The sequence below is a fragment of the Phyllobates terribilis genome, unplaced genomic scaffold, assembly GCF_046119375.1.
Source record: "Phyllobates terribilis strain yellow unplaced genomic scaffold, ASM4611937v1 Scaffold_7__3_contigs__length_470593459, whole genome shotgun sequence".
NCBI lineage: Eukaryota > Metazoa > Chordata > Amphibia > Anura > Dendrobatidae > Phyllobates > Phyllobates terribilis.
Genome location: NW_027362767.1, coordinates 140,089,183 through 140,111,261, shown reverse-complemented (window position 1 = coordinate 140,111,261; position 22,079 = coordinate 140,089,183). Strand labels below are relative to the sequence as shown.

The following is a 22,079-nucleotide window of genomic DNA, read 5'->3' as shown; positions in this document are numbered from 1 at the left end:
GGCACAGTTATAACTAGAAGTTGAGATACAGGAGCCTGTAAGCAGAATAGGGGATATTGTACTACTAGAGAGATGCAAGTGACTTTCTTCAGGGTCCTATACAGTGGCATGTAAAAGTTTGGGCATCCCTGATCAAAATTACTGTTATTGTAACTTTGATCAAGGTTTCAGACCTTAATTAGCCTGTTAGTGATTATTATAAAAACCCAGCCTTCTCTAACCTTGTGCCAAAAAACAGCAGCCATGGGATCTTCTAAGCAGCTGCCTAGCACTCTGAAAATGATGGAGGCCCACAAATCAAGAGAAGGCTATAAGAATGATAGAAATGTATTTTTCAAGTTGCACTTTCCTCAGCTCTAAATGTAATTAAGAAAGGTCAGTTACCAGGAACAGTGGAGGTCAAGATAAGGTCTGGAAAACCAAGCAGAATTTCAATGAGAGCTGCTCTTAGGATTGCTAGAGAAACAAATTATATCCCCCGCTTGACTGCAAAAGACCCTCAGAAAGATGTAGCAGACTCTGGAGTTGTGGTAGATTGTTATACTGTTCAGAGACACCTGCACAAATATGGCCTTCATGGAAGAGTCATCAGAAGATGGGGGCAGTCTTCCTGCGTCCTCACCATAAAATTCAGTGTCAGAAGTATGCAAAAGAACATCTAAACACGCCTGATGCATTTTGGAAACAATTCCTGTGGACCGATGAGGTTAAAATAGAACTCTTTGGCCACAATGATGAAAGGTATGTGTGGAGAAAAAAGCAAATTGTCTCTTCAGAGAGGAAGAGGACTAGAACTCTAGTGCCACCAATAGGAAGTAGCAATCCTAAAAGTCAATATCAACTCTATAATGAGCCTTGTCACGTGACTTTGGATAGGAGAAAAAAGGGCACAGAATTTCAGGAAAAGAACAGCTCACCAACCATTAAGCATGGGGGTGGATTAATCATGTTTTGGTCTGGTCTTGCCGCCAATGCCACGGGGTACACTTCACAGGTAGAGGGAAGAATGGATTCAATGAAATTTCAACAAATTCTTGATGTAAACATAACCCCATCTGTAAAAAAGCTGAAGTTGAAGAGGATAGCTCCTACAAATGGATAATGATCCTAAACATGTCAAAATCTACAATAGGCGACCTCAAAAGGCGCAAGCTGAAGGTTTCACAATGGCCCTCACAGTCCCCGGATCTGAACATCATTGAAAATCTGTGGTTAGACCTCAAAATAGTAGAGCATGCAAGACAACCCAGGAATCTCACAGAAATGGAAGAATTCTCCAAGGAAGAATGGATGAAAATCCCTCAAACAAGAACTGAAGACTCTTGTCTGACTACAAAAAGCGTTTACAAGCTGTGATACTTTCAAAAGAGGCTGCTACTAGGTACTAACCATGCAGGGGGCACAAACTCTTGTATTGGCCCATTTTCCTTTTTGTAATTTTTTAAAATGTAAAAGATGACAATGTATGTATCTTATTTGCTTAAAATATAAAGGAAAATGTGTCATCTTTAACTTTAGGCCTTTTAGAGATCATTTCATCTTCAACTTGCTTAACGGTTCACAATAACAGTAAGGTCAGTAATTTTTTCTCAGTAGTGGGAGCCAAAACCAGGAGTGGGTGATAAATGCAGAATTGGAGACTTCTTTCTATTCTACCTTTTCTCTGATTGTTCCTCGCCTGGTTTTGGCTCCCACTCTTCAGAGAAAATACTGACCGAATACTGATAGAGGCCTAATTTTGACCAGGGGTGCCCAAACTTTTACATGCCACTGTAACTTATTTGCCACTTGTAAGTTCTGTATATATAATAATCAATAAAAAAAATAGTTACCAAAATCAGACTTTTAATGAAAGGTACCTAGAATACAGGAGCCCAAATCTCAGCTTCCTGGATCGGAAAAAAACTAAAATAAAAACAGAAAAATGTAAAAAAAAAAAAAAACTCCAGACTCGAGTGTTATATGTACATAGAGCAACTGGAGGAGAAATGCTCAGACCACAGAAGAAAGTTAATAGTCAGGAAGGAATGGGCAGGGCGCAATTCAGAGACTAATACACACTCTGTGCTAGCTTATAATCACAATGGACTGGTTACACGAATATACTTCAAGGCCTTTGGCGTAACGTCTGAAATATTCCAGACCCCATCCTGGACCTCTGCCATATCATCCACATAACCTCCGTCTCTCATGGCCTCCATCTCTTATTCCCAGTACTGTTACCAGGGAAATTATACATTAAAAAGGCCTCTATTGTCAGAATCTAGTTGATTATGGGTTACGTTATCGACAATTTACAAAAGCCACATCTTTAGTTAATGTTGGTGATGAATCCAAAACAATGTCCCATCTGAACCTACGTAATAGGAGGACACTTCCTGCCTTCTGCGGGTATTGAGCTGTCATGTAGGTGCCGAACGGATTCAGACCATTAAATCACATCAATGTCTACACAAAACTTCTACTATTACAGCCGGTGAGGATGTGAACATTGACGTGGATGGGGAATCCCAAACAATGCTCCCGTGACAAAAGTTGAAAAAAGCAGATCAGGAAGCGTTGACATGAAGATCGTTGTCCCTCAGCTCACACATCATTTATACAGTGGGTACGGAAAGTATTCAGTATTTTACTCTTTGTTTCATTGCAGTCATTTGGTAAATTCTAAAAAGTTCATGTTTTTTCTCATTAAAGTGCACTCTGCACCCCATCTTGAAAAAAAACAGAAATGTAGAAAGTTTTGCAAATTTATTAAAAAAGAAAAACTGAAATATCACATGGCCATAAGTATTCAGACCCTTTGCTCAGTATTGAGTAGAAGCCCCCTTTTGAGCTAGTACAGCCATGAGTCTTCATGGGAATGATGCAACAAGTTTTTTCACCCCTGGATTTGGGGTTCCTCTGCCATTCTTCCTTGCAGATCCTCTCCAGTTCCATCAGGTTGGATGGTGAACATTGGTGGACAGCCATTTTCAGGTCTCTCCAGAGATGCTCAATTGGGTTTAGGTCAGGGCTCTGGCTTGGCCAGTCAAGAATGGTCACAGAGTTGTTCTGAAGCCACTCCTTTGTTATTTTAGCTGTGTGCTTAGGGTCATTGTCTTGTTGGAAGGTGAACCTTCGGCCAAGTCTGAGGTCCAGAGCACTCTGGAAGAGGTTTTCATCCAGGATATCTCTGTACTTGGCTGCATTCATGTTTCCTTCAATTGCAACCAGTCGTCCTGTCCCTGCAGCAGAAAAACACCCCCATAGCATGATGCTGCGACCACCATGTTTCACTGTTGGGATTATATTGTGCAGGTGATTAGCAGTGCCTGGTTTTCTCCACACATACCACTTAGAATTATCACCAAAAAGTTCTTTGTCTCATCAGACCAGAGAATCTTATTTCTCATAGTCTGGGAGTCCTTAATGTGTTTTTGAGAAAACTCTATGTGGGCTTTCATATGTCTTGCACTGAGGAGAGGCTTCCGTTGGGCCACTCTGCCATAAAGGCCCGACTGGTGAAGGGCTGTAGTGATAGTTGACTTTGTGGAACTTTCTCCCATCTCCCTACTGCATCTCTGGAGCTCAGCCACAGTGATCTTGGGGTTCCTTTTTACCTCTCTCACCAAGGCTCTTCTCCCATAGTTGCTCAGTTTGGCTGGACGGCCAGGTCTAGGAAGACTTCTGGTGTTCCCAAACTTCTTCCATTTAAGGATTATGGAGGCCACTGTGCTCTTATGAACATTGAGTAATACATAAATTCTTTTGTAACCTTGGTCAGATCTGTGCCGTGCCACAATTCTGTCTCTGAGCTCCTTGGGCAGTTCCTTTGAGCTCATGATTCTCATTTGGTCTGACATGCACTGTAAGCTGTGAGGTCTTATATAGACAGGTGTGTGCCTTTCCAAATCAAGTCCTATCAGTTTAATTAAACACAGCTGGACTCCAATGAAGGAGTAGAACCATCTCAAGGAGGATCACAAGGAAATGGACAGCATGTGACTGAAATATGAGTCTCTGAGCAAAGGGTCTGAATACTTATGATCATGTGATATTTCAGTTTTTCTTTTTTAATAAATTTGCAAAAGATTCTACATTTCTGTTTTTTTTCAGTCAAGATGGGGTGCAGAGTGTACTTTAATGAGAAAAAAATGAACTTTAGACTTTACCAAATGGCTACAATGAAACAAAGAGTGAAAAATGTAAAAGGGTCTGAATACTTTCCATACCCACTGTAATTCTGCTTTCCACAAATGGGGCAATTGGAAGGTTTGGGCCCCTCAGGCTCCAGGGCCCAATGTTAAGCAACCTCCTCGTCTCGTATAGTTACACTGGAGACAGATTTATAATGACACAACGCTGTATTACTTGTATATACACTGTCATTATTCCGTCACACAATATATCATGCCTTATATATTTCAATGGAGGCTCACGGGACCCTACAGAGATAATAATGTGGTGCAAGCTTTTTATAATACAGCTATTAAGTAATAATATATGGCTTAATAATAATGTTCACTAAGTAAAGAATTGATATTATGTGAAGCAATTTCCTAAAATACGGAATTATATTACATTCAGTGGTATTCAGACTAATGGTATTATGAAGTCACTAGTTCTTCATGTCGTGCTGATCTGGGTGCAGTACTGATCACTACAGTGACTTCTCACCAGTGATGTATACAGTGGGGAAAATAAGTATTTGATACTCTGCCGATTTTGCAAGTTTTCCCACCTACAAAGAATGGAGAGGTCTGTAATTTTTATCGTACGTACACTTCACCTGTGAGAGACAGAATCTTAAAAGAAAATTCAGAAAATCACATTGTATGATTTTTAAATAATTAAATTGCATTTTATTGCATGAAATAAGTATTTGATCACCTACCAACCAGCAAGAATTCTGGCTCTCACAGACCTGTTAGTTTTTCTTTAAGAAGCCCTCCTACCCTGCACTCATTACCTGTATTAATTACACCTGTTTGAACTCGTTACCTGTATAAAAGACACCTGTCCACACACTCAATCAATCACACTCCAACCACTCCACCATGGCCAAGACCAGAGAGTTGTCTAAGGACACCAGGGACAAAAATGTAGACCTGCACAAGGCTGGGATGGGCTACAGGACAATAAACAAGCAGTTTGTTGAGAAGGCAACAACTGTTGGTGCAATTATTAGAAAATGAAAGAAACATAAGAGGACTGTCAGTCTTCCTCGATCTGGGGCTCCATGCAAGATCTCGCCTCGTGGGGTAAGGATGATTCTGAGAAAGGTCAGGAATCAGCCCAGAACTACACGGGACGACCTGGTCAGAGAGCTGGGACCACAGTCTCAAACATTACAGTTAGTAACACACTACGCTGTCATGGATTAAACTCCTGAAGGGCACGCAAGGTCCCCCTGCTCACGCCAGCACATATTCAGGCCCTTTTGAAGTTTGCCAGTGACCATCTGTATGATCCAGAGGAGGAATGGGAGAAGGTCATGTGGTCAGATGAGACCAAAATAGAACTTTTTGGCATCAACTCCACTCGCCGTGTTTGGAGGAAGAAGAATGAATAGAACCCCCATACAAATCCGAAAACACTGCCCCAACTGTGAAGCATGGTGGAGGAAACATCATACTTTGGGGGTGCTTTTCTGCAAAGAAGACCGAATGACCGCACTGCATTGAAGGGAGGATGGATGGGGTCATGTATTGCGAGATTTTGGCCAACAACCTCCTTCCCTAAGTAAGAGCATTGAAGATGGGTCAGGGCTGGGTCTTCCAGCATGACAATGACCCAAATCACACAGCCAGAGCAACTAAAGAAGTGGCTCCATAAGAAGCATTTCAAGGTCCTGAAGATCTGTATAGCGGACCTCTGTAATTGCAACAAAAGTTTCTGTACCAAATATTAAATTCTGTTTTTCGATTGTATTAAATACTTATTTCATGCAATAAAATGCTAATTAACTATGTAAAAATCATATAATGTGATTTCCTGTTTTTTGTTTTTCAGGTGAAGTGTACCTCTGATAAAAATTACAGACCTCTCCATTCTTTGTAGGTGGTGAAACTTACAAAATCGGCAGTGTATCAAATACTTATTTTCCCCACTGTATGCAGTGATATACGTCCTGGTGATCTGGGTGTAGTACTGATCTCCCACCATTGATATATATACAGATATATAAACTATGGTCTAGTGATCTGGGTGTGGTACTCACCACTACAGAACAACTTGATAACTGGAACCTTGATATTTTTACTGCCATTGTGAATATACTGTTCGTAAGGTCTATATTATTCAGACCTCATCAGAATCACCAGCTATTCACAGCTTGGAGTTATGTCCCAGTTAGCAGAGGGTTAAACAGCTAGGCCTACAAATACAAATCTGGATAAATGATCTTTCCTGCTTGGGGAGCGAGCAATCAGCGAGTGATTATGTGCAGGCATTATTTCTGGAAGACGAGTCCTCACGTCCCTTCTCATCTCCGCAGATGCAGGGAGATTACACAACGATGTGGCTGGACGCTGGTCAGAGGCTGCGAAACGCGTGATCAGTGACACCGCTGTTTGTCTGTAATCTCCAGCGTGGCCTGTGGTCTGAGAAAATCCACTATCCATTTCCCCCTTACATTCTATAAAAACACCTCACTCATGTTTTTTTTTTTACTATTTTGTATCACAGCTGGTCAGTATTGTGTATCTGTTATGCCTAGATCTCGGCTGCAGTGCCAGGCTTTGCTCCCTTCTCTTGTTTGCTGTAGTCCATGCGGGGTTTCTCAGGGAACCTCTGATCTTCTCTGGTACCATCACTAGTGCTTTTAAGACAGGCTCATGTACCTTGCGTTCTGTCCACCATTACCTGTAGTTTGTCAGCAGTTTGCATCTACTTCACTTGGCTCAGCTCCAGCCAGATGTCTTATCTATTCATGTATTCCTGATTTCCATGCACCAGCATTATTACCAAACTCAATCAGTGAAGTACACACCTCTCAGCAAGCAAGTTACCAGTTCCTTGTAACTGTTCTTAGTACTGTTCACACCTGGTCTTTGCAATCAAGTTAATGCAATTCTTCAAACGAGTCTCCAGTTTGCCTATACTTGATTCATCATTTCCCTGCAGGAAGATATCAGGTTCCTATACAGTTACTGCTCCCGTGTGTGTCAGTCCAGCTGGTTCTGCTTCGTCTGAGCTACCTGCTCTGCTTGTTTGTCAGACGTCCTGTCTACAAGATTGGACTGGTCCTTGCTGATCCGTGTGTCATTCATCAAGACCAGCTTTGCTGCACCATCACCTTCGGGCCATGCTGCTCACCAAAACCTACTGCTTAGAAAATCCACCAGGCGAGCCCCTAACACAATCTTTATTAAAAGATGGATATGTTACAATCAGACATAAAAACTATGACTGTAGAGATCAGCGGTGACATCACTGAGAATGCCTCCTATCCATCACCAGAGATCAGCGGTGACATCACTGAGAATGCCGCCTATCCATCACCAGAGATCAGCGGTGACATCACTGAGAATGCCGCCTATCCATCACTAGAGATCAGCGGTGACATCACTGAGAATGCCACCTATCCATCACCAGAGATCAGCGGTGACATCACTGAGAATGCCGCCTATCCATCACTAGAGATCAGCGGTGACATCACTGAGAATGCCGCCTATCATCACCAGAGATCAGCGGTGACATCACTGAGAATGCCGCCTATCCATCACCAGAGATCAGCGGTGACATCACTGAGAATGCCGCCTATCCATCACCAGAGATCAGCGGTGACATCACTGAGAATGCCGCCTATCCATCACTAGAGATCAGCGGTGACATCACTGAGAATGCCACCTATCCATCACCAGAGATCAGCGGTGACATCACTGAGAATGCCGCCTATCCATCACCAGAGATCAGCGGTGACATCACTGAGAATGCCGCCTATCCATCACTAGAGATCAGCGGTGACATCACTGAGAATGCCACCTATCCATCACCAGAGATCAGCGGTGACATCACTGAGAATGCCGCCTATCCATCACTAGAGATCAGCGGTGACATCACTGAGAATGCCGCCTATCCATCACTAGAGATCAGCGGTGACATCACTGAGAATGCCACCTATCCATCACCAGAGATCAGCGGTGACATCACTGAGAATGCCGCCTATCCATCACTAGAGATCAGCGGTGACATCACTGAGAATGCCGCCTATCATCACCAGAGATCAGCGGTGACATCACTGAGAATGCCGCCTATCCATCACTAGAGATCAGCGGTGACATCACTGAGAATGCCGCCTATCCATCACTAGAGATCAGCGGTGACATCACTGAGAATGCCGCCTATCCATCACCAGAGATCAGCGGTGACATCACTGAGAATGCCGCCTATCCATCACCAGAGATCAGCGGTGACATCACTGAGAATGCCTCCTATCCATCACCAGAGATCAGCGGTGACATCACTGAGAATGCCACCTATCCATCACCAGAGATCAGCGGTGACATCACTGAGAATGCCTCCTATCCATCACCAGAGATCAGCGGTGACATCACTGAGAATGCCGCCTATCCATCACTAGAGATCAGCGGTGACATCACTGAGAATGCCGCCTATCCATCACTAGAGATCAGCGGTGACATCACTGAGAATGCCGCCTATCATCACCAGAGATCAGCGGTGACATCACTGAGAATGCCGCCTATCCATCACCAGAGATCAGCGGTGACATCACTGAGAATGCCGTCTATCCTTTACTGATGCTTAGTCTCCTGTAAGTTCTAATGATCGTGCCTCGCTCCAATATTGCCGATACTTTCTCTCAGACGCCTTATGTTCTATAGATTTTTCCAGTAGTCGGTGACCTGGATTACATCGGCCTCTGTACTTCCGAGATCTCGCCCTCCTATTTTCCTCCACCCCCAACTTATTTTGGACAATGGCCTTGTCTGATCACTTTTATGTCACGAACAATAGATGCTCAGTAGGGAAGGGATGAGAGAAAGCCTAGAGGGAAAAAGAAGCCAAAAAGGACAAAAACAAGAGTCTGACTGTCCACAACAATCATATGAAAGGGACTTTACCAAACCTCTAAAAACGTGGATGTGATCAATGACTTTTCTTTAATACCATCATCACTGGACCAAATACTTATGAGGTACCCCTGGACTTATTCATCCCCATCGTAATCTTCACAGAAAACATTTACCACCAAGATTTTGTGGGCAAATATCAGTGGTCTTCAATTATTTTGGGGAAAAAAAAATTATATTATACACTGCTAAAAAAATAAAGGGAACACTCCAATAACACATCCTAGATCTGAATGAATGAAATCTTCTCATTGAATACTTTGTTCTGTACAAAGTTGAATGTGCTGACAACAAAATCACACAAAAATCATCAATGGAAATCACATTTATCAACCAATGGAGGCCTGGATTTGGAGTCACCCCCAAAATTAAAGTGGAAAAACACACTACAGGCTGATCCAACTTTGATGTAATATCCTTAAAACAAGTCACAATGAGGCTGAGTATTGTGTGTGGCCTCCACGTGCCTGTATGACCTCCCTACAACGCCTGGGCATGCTCCTGATGAGGCTGAGTATTGTGTGTGGCCTCCACGTGCCTGTATGACCTCCCTACAACGCCTGGGCATGCTCCTGATGAGGCTGAGTATTGTGTGTGGCCTCCACGTGCCTGTATGACCTCCCTACAACGCCTGGGCATGCTCCTGATGAGGCGGAGTATTGTGTGTGGCCTCCGCGTGCCTGTATGACCTCCCTACAATGCCTGGGCATGCTCCTGATGAGGTTGAGTATTGTGTGTGGCCTCCGCGTGCCTGTATGACCTCCCTACAATGCCTGGGCATGCTCCTGATGAGGCTGAGTATTGTGTGTGGCCTCCACGTGCCTGTATGACCTCCCTACAACGCCTGGGCATGCTCCTGATGAGGTTGCGGATGGTCTCCTGTGGAATCTCCTCCCAGACCTGGACTAAAGCATCCACCAACTCCTGGACAGTCTGTGGTGCAACGTGACGTTGGTGGATGGAGCGAGACATGATGTCCCAGATGTGCTCAATCGGATTCAGGTCTGGGGAACGGGCGGGCCAGTCCATAGCTTCAATGCCTTCATCTTGCAGGAACTGCTGACACACTCCAGCCACATGAGGTCTGGCATTGTCCTGCATTAGGAGGAACCCAGGGCCAACCGCACCAGCATATGGTCTCACAAGGGGTCTGAGGATCTCATCTCGGTACCTAATGGCAGTCATGGTACCTCTGGCGAGCCCATGGAGGGCTGTGCGGCCCTTCAAAGAAATGCCACAGAACACCAGGGTTGGCAAAGTCGCCACTGGCGCCCTGTGCTCTTCACAGATGAAAGCAGGTTCACACTGAGCACATGTGACAGACGTGACAGAGTCTGGAGACACCATGGAGAGCGATCTGCTGCCTGCAACATCCTTCCGCATGACCGGTTTGGCAGTGGGTCAGTAATGGTGTGGGGTCCATCCGTTCACCTTTTCTGCGTCGCACAAAGACACGGTGGTTGGAACCAAAGATCTCAAATTTGGACTCATCAGACCAAAGCACAGATTTCCACTGGTCTAATGTCCATTCCTTGTGTTCTTTAGCCCAAACAAGTCTCTTCTGCTTGTTGCCTGTCCTTAGCAGTGGTTTCCTAGCAGCTATTTTACCATGAAGGCCTGCTGCACAAAGTCTCCTCTTAACAGTTCTTGAAGAGATGTGTCTGCTGCTAGAACTCTGTGTGGCATTGACCTGGTCTCTAATCTGAGCTGCTATTAACCTGCGATTTCTGAGGCTGGTGACTCAGATTCACTTATCCTCAGAAGCAGAGGTGACTCTTGGTCTTCCTTTCCTGGGGCGGTCCTCATGTGAACCAGTTTTTCTTGCCATAATACAAATTCTAACAGTCTATTCAGTAGGACTATCAGCTGTGTATCCACCAGACTTCTGCACAACACAACTGATGGTCCCAACCCCATTTATAAGCCAAGAAATCCCACTTATTAAACCTGACAGGGCACACCTGTGAAGTGAAAACCATTTCCGGTGACTACCTCTTGAAGCTCATCAAGAGAATGCCAAGAGTGTGCAAAGCAGTCATCAAAGCAAAAGGTGGCTACTTTGAAGAACCTAGAATATAAGACATATTTTCAGTTGTTTCACACTTTTTTGTTAAGTATATAATTCCACATGTGATAATTCATAGTTTTGATGCCTTCAGTGTGAATGTACAATTTTCAAAGTCATGAAAATACAGAAAAATCTTTAAATGAGAAGGTGTGTCCAAACTTTTGGTCTGTACTATAATATTGATTATATATATATATTAGTTCTCTCCTGTAGTTCTGATGTAGGAAATTCTGACTCAGCTCAAAGAAGGAAAATATTTGATGTAGTTGACGACCAGGTGTCAGACAATGCAGCGCTGTACTGTGTCTCCACCACGCGTTTCAAGGCTAAGGGAAAAACAAAGAAAATCCCTCATCGTGCCCACTTATTAGTTCACGTCACTGGGTCCTACTGGCAGATGTGGGAGGGGATATAAAAAATTATGAGAAGACGCCTCTGCTTCCTGCCGTATGATATAATGCCAAGCGAAATTCTTATAATCTGGCCTCCATTAATTCATATCTTGCCTCTGCTGACTCCACTGGTTATGCAAATTTGAAAAAAAAACCTCATTACTCAAATTTTGTAGAATATGTCTAATCATCGTCCAGTAAATGTAAATTTCTTCACTCTTTACAGCAAAATGTACAGATATTACTGCTGACAACCAGTCTATACATCGTGTGAGAGTTTGCCAGCCCTGTCCCTTGGGGATGACATCACTGATATGATACAATTGTATGACAATTACTTTAAGTGGAAATGTTATTATAATCTGTTCACATTACAAAATGTGGCAAAATAGAGAATCTGGTGTAGCCGAGCCAGATAGGACTGGGTTAAGCCCTACCTGTGTGATTTGATTAGATGCACCTGCCTAGATTTTTTTTCACTAGAACCAAGGCCTGTGTTCACTAAAGCTTGTCAGTCTGCTGGATGGATAAGAGTCGAATGTGCTGCTGGTGAGTGTCCAGCCAAAATGTCAGCAGGGAAATCTAAGCAGTCTGTGAGTTGGAGTTGCAGCCTGTTCAGTGTGGACTGTGCCTGGATGTCAAGCAAGACTAAATGCAACACGAAGGAAAGAGGGGGAGGAAGCCCAAACACTAGGGAAAGGGGGAGTGGAGACCCCTAGGTAGATCTAATATCACCCTGCCTACCTTACCATCCCTATATAGGTTCCACACCTATTGCCGAGCAGGAGCCTAAACCCTAGAGGACTCTAGAGCTTGGCCCTAGATAGGGAAGGGGAGGGGTGAGCACTAGTCAGGCCCCACTACAAACTCTTAAGACAACAAGGTAGACAAAGGGGGAAAAAAATTAGCTTGAGCAGACACCAGAGAAGTAACGCCAACTGTCCTCAAAAGGTAACCAGAGAGGATGCTAGCCGACTGCTAGTGCTCCAAGCCTATACATAAAAGTATCACTGGTGACTCACTGGAGCAGACAGTGCTTTTAACTCCCAGGCAAGGGTGTGTCAATCAGCAGCAGGAAGGAGGTCGCCGCTGGGTCCTAAAAGGCAGAAGGATTAAGAAGGCATCTGTAATGCCAAATGCCAGTGACCTTCTACAGCCAGATCCAGAGCGACTGTCTAATACACCAGACACACCCGTAATGCCGGAGTTGAATACTTCTGTTTGGCGCTGGAAGCTGCTGGAGTTCAGGCTGAAGGGGATACCGAGACTGGTAGGATCAGGCCTCTTCTGGGTGTGAAGTTTGCCCCAGGAGAAAGGACTAATCTGTTCAGGTGAGCCCGAACTGACATATGTGCTCCGCTGCACTGTGTATTCATTGTTATACCTCTGTGCCCAGAAGGGGCTGTTTTTTGGTTTTGAATCCCTTGGTTTTATGAAAGCAATAAATCTGCACCTGTTTGGATTAAACCACTTTGCCTGTGTGAATGCTACCTAATGCCTATCTGAGAGCGTGGATCCCTACAGTGGTAAAATTGAGACCCTTCCTTGAATTATGAGCCAGTTATTGTACTGGTATAAGACCCTGTATCCTAGATAGTGGATTAGTGAAACTCTACGTACTCACCTAGTTGGGACTCGGATATTAGCTGGCCAGATATTTATTACGTCCTATTATTCTCTGTTATCAGCCAACTGAATCCAAACCCAGGTTCTGTAACATTAAAGAGAACCCATCGTCATGATTTAACCTGTTAAAGCAAAGGTATGGCCATAATGGCCCCGTTATACAGATTTAATGGATACCTATTGTGAAAAAGTGAATTCTTGTTTAATTCGCCTTAGAAGTTTTGGTGCAATAGGCTTTTCATGCATCAGGGCAGGAGGAGTGTATGGGCCTCCTTTTTTAAATTTCGTGCCAGCGGCACCCTTGCCGTGGGCGGCGCTTGTGCACATTCATGTCCCGATGTTCTCCAGCAAAATGGCGCCGAATGTTTAGATTAACCACTGCCGGCCTCAAGTAAAATGGCGCCACTGGCGGCGCACGCACAGATCAAGATCTCGGCTAGATCCCATTCTACGCATGCTTAGCCATCGGTGCCATTTTGCTGAAGACCGCCGGAGGTTAGTGTGAACATGCGCCGCCTCCAGCACCATTTTGCTGGGGAACACCGGGACATGAATGTGCTCAAGCAAAAATTTAAAAAAGGAGGCTCCTACAAATGCAGAGGGGCCACAGCAGATCCAAAGACCCTATCCCCAGTCCCACCCCGATGCACAAAGAGACTAGTGCACCAAAACTTCTAAGATGAATTAAACATGAACCAGGCTACAGATGTTTCATTACAGGTATCCAGTAAATGAGTATAACAGGGTCATTATGGCCATACCTTTAACAGGTGAAATCATGATGACAGGTTCTCTTTAAATAGGAGGCTTGCAACATTTGGGGATTTCAAAGATGAGAAAAGTACAAGCCTTCTCATGAATGTCCGCCCTCTGGTGCCCGCTCTCCATCATCACGTGCCCTGGCCGGGCATACTCCTCTTATCTGTGCAAATAACTGGCATATTTGGTGTGAGAACAAACATTATATAGATTTACTGATTATATACGTGTCACACGATAGGCTTAGATACAGTGGCTGTTGTATTATAACCAGTATATATTTGTCCAGATCACTATATGGCATCGCACTTGTGATTCACCAGTAGCACCCTCTAATTACCCGTACAGTTACTCATTGCTCTGTGTGGAAACATGCCATATCACGATTACGCCCCATCTCTGCCAGCATAGATCTACCACCTCTGCAGAGGGTCCGATCATTAACTCTCTCCTGCTACAGATCCACTTCCAAAGCCATTTGCTCTATGGCAGGTTGAGAAATGAGAGGGTATTGCACAGAGTCCTCCACCCTCCATAACTGGCCCACTGCTCTCTGATCTGTGGGACCCCCTCCCCATTCTTAAGACATGAGGCGGCAGCCGTCACACAGATGAAATATCAGATTCCCAGCTAGAAAACTTTCCAATGCCAGCTCGAAAAAAAAAAAAACTAACAACTGGGCCGTCACCACACCCATATAAATATATCCGCTACCTTCATACAGTACACAAATAATATGCAGGATCCAAATAAGACTTGCTTAATACTGCCATATAATTTCATCATAAAAGCTGTCATATAAGTTCCCAAATAATACTCCTATACACTGCTCAATAATACTGGGAGGTTTGCTCCTGAAGTTTCCCCGAAGGGCTCAGGGGGTATTGACTCAGTTTGCTCCCCTACTATAACCAGGCCCCATTGTTACACCACACTTCTGGCAGCATGTGTATGTAAAGCTAAACCTTAACACAACCCTGCACAGCATAGTGCCGCCCTCCTCCTGTACTAGCTAACAAAAGGAGAAGTTCACTCAACTGACTATTTGGCTTAACCCCATCCTAACCAGACTCCCAGGATGAACTAACAGTGTGGTAATACAGGGGTTAACTCAACAGGATTCAGGATCAGTAATAACCTGGAACACCGCAGCGCAGACTGTAATAACCTGGAACATAACTATAATAATCTGGAATATTGTAACACAGACCTGAAATGTAGGCATTAATAACCTGGAACACAATAAAGCTGACTGTAACAAGTTGAAAAGCATTAATGCAAACTGTAATACCTGCAATGTAGTAACAAAGACAGTAGGAACCTGAAATGCAATAGCATAGACTGTAGTAACCAGTAAAGCAGTCTAATATCCTGGCAGGGAGAAACAAGGACTGCAATAACTTAACAGTAACGTAGACTGTAATAACCTGAGTAATTAATGTAGACTGTAATAGCCTTGAACGGAGCAGCACAGACTGTAATAAGATAGAATCTGGTAATGTAGACTGTAATAGCATCGAATGAAAAACAAGTGGAGTGCATTAACAACTATCATAACCTGAAACGCAGTAACTATAGACTTTAAAAAGATGGAAGACAATGATGTAGACTGTAATAACCTGAAATTCAGTAACGTAGACTGTAATAAAATAGAAGGCAGTAACGTAGACTGTAATAACCTAAAATGCAGTAACACACCCTGCAACAAGATGGAACTTCACAACATAGACTGTAGGAGCCTAAAATGCAGTAACGCAGACTAATAACCTGGAACGCAGTAACGTAGACTGTAATAACCTAAAATGCAGTAACACAGGCTGTAACAAGATGGAACTTAGAAACACAGGCTGTAACAAGATGGAACTTAGAAACGTAGACAGTAACAACCTGGAACGCAGTAACACAGGCTGTAACAAGATGGAACTCAGAAACGTAGACTGTAACAACCTGGAACGCAGTAACGTAGACTGTAACAACCTGGAACGCAGTAACGTAGACTGTAACAACCTGGAACGCAGTAACGTAGACTGTAACAACCTGGAACGCAGTAACGTAGACTGTAACAACCTGGAACGCAGTAACGTAGACTGTAACAACCTGGAACGCAGTAACGTAGACTGTAACAACCTGGAACGCAGTAACGTAGACTGTAACAACCTGGAACGCAGTAACGTAGACTGTAACAACCTGGAACGCAGTAACGTAGACTGTAACAACCTGGAACGCAGTAACGTAGACTGTAACAACCTGGAACGCAGTAACGTAGACTGTAACAACCTGGAACGCAGTAACGTAGACTGTAACAACCTGGAACGCAGTAACACAGGCTGTAACAAGATGGAACTTAGAAACGTAGACAGTAACAACCTGGAACGCAGTAACGTAGACTGTAACAACCTGGAACGCAGTAACGTAGACTGCAACAACCTGGAACGCAGTAACGTAGACTGTAACAACCTGGAACGCAGTAACGTAGACTGTAACAACCTGGAACGCAGTAACGTAGACTGTAACAACCTGGAACGCAGTAACGTAGACTGTAAAAACCTGGAACGCAGTAACGTAGACTGTAACAACCTGGAACGCAGTAACGTAGACTGTAACAACCTGGAACGCAGTAACGTAGACTGTAACAACCTGGAACGCAGTAACGTAGACAGTAACAACCTGGAACGCAGTAACGTAGACTGCAACAACCTGGAACGCAGTAACGTAGACTGCAACAACCTGGAACGCAGTAACGTAGACTGCAACAACCTGGAACGCAGTAACGTAGACTGTAACAACCTGGAACGCAGTAACGTAGACTGTAATAAGATGGAACTTAGTAACAGACTGTAATAACCTAAAATGCAGTAACGCAGGCTGTAAAAAGATGTAACGTAGTAAAGTAGACTGTAATAGCCTGGAACGCAGATTGAAATAAACCTGGAACACAAATGTAGACTGTAAAAACAAGGGGCCCGCGATTCATTGTAATCTCCACTGTCCAGTTGCTTATCTGGACGCACAGATGTCAGGGAGTGGCCGTCATAACACAACCACAATACACAAATAGCACAACACAAGGGCCCAGCAGCTTCCTCCTCAACACTAATGGCCGTGACCTGATCTCACAGCAACTTTATACATGGTCTGATATCTCCGAGCAACTTCCCTTCCCGGCATCTGACACACCACTACCGAATACAGATGTCAAACTATTCATCTGATAAACTAATCACCCAATATTTAACCCTGCAACCCAGTCGTCCATCATCAGTCTTTACTACCCAACAGTTTATTGTATAACCTGTCAACCAATCTGACCAGTATCTAAAATCCAGTTGGCCATCACCTAAACTGACAATCAACTTAAGGCTGAGTTCATACGAGTATTTCACAGCCCGTTTACATCCCGCAGGTCTTCCGACCCAAATTGATATCCTCTTACATACGAGACTAGCTGTTAGATCGGCATTGTGGTCCGTATACAGGCCGTGAAACATACTCGTGTGAACCTGGCGTTACTTGACAACCCAGAAGATCATAATCTAAACCTAGAACCTAGTTGTACAAAATCTAATCTGACAACCCATCAGTCCATCTCCTAACCCAACAGCCAAGCTGCCCATCAACTAACCTGACAGTCCAGAGAATCAGCATCTCACCTGACAGCCAAGATGTCCATCGACTAACCTGACAACATAGGAGGACATGAATCGAACTTGACAAATTATAGGATCTGCGCTTCACTTGACAATCTGTCTGACATACACCTAACCTGATAACCAAGCCATTGTCCAATTAGTAACTTTTTATAAAATGTTCCTGATTCACTGCAGAAATGTAATGTGAGTAATGAGATGATAGGAGATTATCGGCGCCGCTCCTCATATGTCCACCCATCAATACCAACGGGTAACTGCGATCGTAGTCCTCCATCTGACTTCAGACAACAAAAGAATAACCAAATTGCATATAGACCCTAGTCCCGAAATATAAGTATCTAACCCCCGCTAGTCACATCACTAGAGACATGGTGAGCAGAAAATCGAAGGTCTTTTCAGTGAATTTCTGCTGGCACAGCAGCGCCCAGGCGGTAGCCACATGGCACTCGAGGAGGGGAGGTAAAGCATGTTTCAGAGTGATGATGATTGGGTGGAAGACCCGGCGAAGCAAATATCATAGGGGTTCATACATGTGTGCGGGAGACCAGAGTGTCCATTCTTGGCTCAAAATTTTTCCCCGTAGAGAGTGTACTGACCATTGGGCAATGAGGCGCTGTCTAAATTTCCATTTGAGCCGTAACAGATGGCAAGTGTGACCTATGGAAAAGGTTGAACAATGGAAGCCCAGGACGGAATCTCCTCCACCCAAAACCCAACAACGAATTTTTATTTTCTCCATGGGTTCCAAATGCCAAATGTATCCCGTCCACCCGCCACAGGAGAGACGACCCCCAGAGACAAAAGGAAGCAAGGCACTGACCTTCAGGGCTACCTCCTTAGACCGGTCTGAACGAGCTCTTGAGAAAGGCTCTATCCGAGACATATCCTCCTAGGGCAGCTGGTAGAAATCGGGCGGCTCCTCTCTTTGGCCCCCTCCAGTTTTTCGAAAATCTACAGAGTTTCACTACCTCTTGCCCAGAAAGACAGAGCTTTCACGCTGCCAGTGTGCATCTAGTCACAGGAAGTCAAAGCCTCAGCTCATAGAATTCAAAACCAAACCCCTCCACCCCCCTCCTGGCTCCCAAACCCAGACCTTCCCATCCCACTACAGAGAGGAGGGGTGCGGGGCGGAGGGGGAGGTGGGGGAAGCCGGACGCCTCTGCACAGTGCAGCTGTTGTACACTATTATTCCTCCATTAACCCTCCAGAGATGATAGAGAGGCGACACCACAACAAGGCGCCTCTTGTGTGCAAACCCCACCAGTACCTCAAGTCGCACGACCATCATCAGCTCCATCTACTGCAGGACAGCGAATGAATAGTTAATAATGTGCGACATCCCCGATATTCCCCAAATATGATTATCATGTAACCCAAGTGTCAGTGTCACTATCCTGTACCCCGAGTGTTAGCGACATTGTCCTGTACCACAGATCATTGTGCGCCCCTACACTGACGATGGCAGGTGGTGTTGCAGGCCATCACAGATCTATGGCAGATTCGGCCATTGGAAAGTGATGAAGAGATGTCTGTGTAATCAATGGCACTACAGAAGAGAGCACAATAAACCTACAACATAATGTGCGTCTCTCCGAGAGGTCGGTGCGGATGTACAGAAGGTATAACTAGGCAGTTCTACCTATAACCTGGTGAACAGATGCCCGCATGATGGTCTTAGGTTAGCTCGAATATGTGAGTATATAGGATATCCTCATAATGTACACAATATATGCATGGAGAACAAATCGCTGGAGAAGGACATCATGGTCAGAAGAATAGAAGGAACAAAACGTAGAGGAGACCAGCAACCCGATTGCTTGATACTATGAAGATAACGGTGGAGAAGACTTTGGTGGACCTCTGTAGGCTTGCACAAGATCAATCTTCCTACAGATCGTCATGGCTCGAGATCAACTCGAAAGCCATTAAAATAAATAAAAAATATATACATGGCTAGGCTGCCGTACGCCCCTCCCCGACCTCACCTGCCTCTGCAGTCTGTGTCATTTGTCTTTCCTCCTGGAGGTCACAGAGGACACGTATGTCACTTGCTTCCACCAGATCCAACCGGACCAGTCCCTCATGTAGTAGGATACCTGATACTGATGCAGATTAACTCTTCATCATCCGATAGAGAGTGACCATAGCTGATAATACACACAGAATGGTATCATAATGATGTATCTAATCCTATCATGTGAGATACAGTCAGAGCATAGCTCAGCTCAGGGGCACAGCACATGAGACACGCTGGCTACATCTTATAATACCCTTCCATCATTATTACACTCTTGGTTATAATCTCGGGTGACAGACACGCTTGTGTTGAATGGTGACAGTTTTGCTTCAGACACAATAAGAGTCGAGAAGATTCCTACAATCCGTGAGCCACGGAGCGCTGTGCTCGTACTGATGGGATCACTAGCAGAACCAGCTTGAGGCCCTTATATAAAACACGCTGGTCCCGATTATCGTAAAACTTGTCAACGGTCAACGGCCAAGAGAGCAAGAGCGTGTATAAAGGCTCCTCTCTGCCACAGAAACCATATTTATTATTATTATTTTAACGGCCTTTGGCTCGGTCTCGAGCCATGGAGACTTAATAGATGAATGATCTGTAGGAAGATCGATCTTGTGCAAGCCTAGGTAGGTCCATCAGGGTCTTCTCCACCGTTACCTTGATAGCATCAAGCCGTCGGGTTGCTGGTCTTCTTTATCGCCTTGTTCCTTCTATTCTTCCCACCATGAGGTCCTTCTCCAGTGGATTGCTCTTTTCGTTTCGTATGAGGTGTCCAAGTAGGCAAGTCGTAGCTTGGTGATCTTTGCTTCGGGTGACAGGTCTGGCTTGATTTGTTCCAAAATTGATTTGTTTGTTCTTTCCATCCATGTTATTGATTACATCCTTCTCCAGAACCACTTTTTGAAGGCTTCGATTCTACTGTCTTGTTTCTTTTATCGTTCAGGTTTCGTATCCATATGTTGCTACAGAAAAGACCAAACTGTGTATGAGCCGTGTCTTTGTCACCAGTGAAATGTTCCTCGATTTGAAGACCTTGTCCATTGACTTCATTGTTGATTTGCCCATAGCGATTCTCCTACTGACTTCCGGTGTCATCGTGGCATCTTGAGTGATCATTGATCCAAGTAGGTTGAAGTCCTTTACAACTTCCAGCTCATCGCCGTCCATCTCAATTGTGCCCTGGTCACACCTGGCAGTATTCAATATTTCTGTCTTCTTCAGTGCCATGCTCGAGCTTTCCATCTTGACACTCCGTAATAAGACCTTCATTCCATCTACGCTTATTACTATCTATGTTGTATCATCCGCGTATATAAGACTGTTAATGATTTGTCTAGCAATTTCAGTAAAAATGAATGTAAGTGGAGACCTCCCCTCAAACAGGTTTACAGCTGTTGTCATCGGACAACAGCTGCATGCAAACCAGAGAACCTTGAAGGCATCTGATGTAACATCAGGGGTGTGGAGGCCTCTGTGTGTCCTACAGTGGTCGCCCCGGTTTACAACAATCATAAAAAAGACATAAAATTCAGTCACAACACACTGTGAAGACAAGGAGAGTATAATATAATGGGCCTGCTTACATGTAGAGTTGTAGACAGTCACAGGAAAGAAGGCTGCCCTCCATCACATCCAAGAACTGTGACATGAGGCAAATAATGACCAACATGGAACAACAATGGCCCAGATAAGGAGTGGGTGAGGTAAGGGTTAATGGGTGTCACACAAAGTGATACTTGATACCAGAGCTTCTGTGGGAACTGGGGCCTAGGTCCCTCCTGGGAGCCAAGTTCTTATCAGCAGAAGTGTTTGTGTAGCTGGCAGCAACCCCAGAGGTGATAGAACAGGTCAGCAAAGATTTAAAGGGGGCACCAGAGGAGAAGAGGAGGCCGAGAGAACAAAACACAAACCCCTGTCCAAAACCGGGACACGGGGCCCCGCCTCCAATGGCCCGAGGACAACGCGACGGGCCCGCCTCCAATGGCCCGAGGACAACGCGACGGGCCCGCCTCCAATGGCCCGAGGACAACGCGACGGGCCCGCCTCCAATGGCCCGAGGACAACGCGACGGGCCCGCCTCCAATGGCCCGAGGACAACGCGACGGGCCCGCCTCCAATGCCCCGAGGACAACGCGACGGGCCCGCCTCCAATGCCCCGAGGACAACTCAAGAGAGGCTGCTCTCCACTATAGAGGATAAAAGCAGAGGCACATGTTCCCATCAGGTGATACATTTGGTGGGGGCCTCGGTCTTCTATAGGTCAGGCTGGCAGTTTTCCCGCCTTGTGTCTGGGTCACTGGGTTCAGTCCTAGGTGGGGGGTATTTGCAGGTCTGAGCAGACACAGAGGGGGGTGCTCACACATGAGGAGCCCTGTATTTCCCTATCTGGCTGCTCACACAACATGACATCATTAACTGCAGCTAATTATAGAATCTGAAGAAACCTTCCTCCACCCACAGCCTGCGTAGCTGAGCCGAGTGTTAACACAG

At 44.9% G+C, this 22,079-nt stretch overlaps 1 protein-coding gene across 5 annotated transcripts in view; it reads right to left on the bottom strand.

Annotated features, from left to right (window-relative positions):
- Positions 1-22,079, bottom strand: part of ARHGEF2 (Rho/Rac guanine nucleotide exchange factor 2) — a 148,521-nt gene that overhangs the window by 43,306 nt on the left and 83,136 nt on the right. Inside the window, exon 1 of one of the 5 annotated variants that reach the window (XM_073639313.1) lies at positions 18,390-18,621. The exons of the other annotated variants lie outside the window; for them this stretch is intronic. Coding sequence (XP_073495414.1) covers positions 18,390-18,452 — 63 coding nt within the window. The 5' untranslated portion in view covers positions 18,453-18,621. Of the gene's footprint in view, positions 1-18,389; positions 18,622-22,079 lie in introns of those variants that run through there. 5 annotated transcript variants of the gene reach the window in all.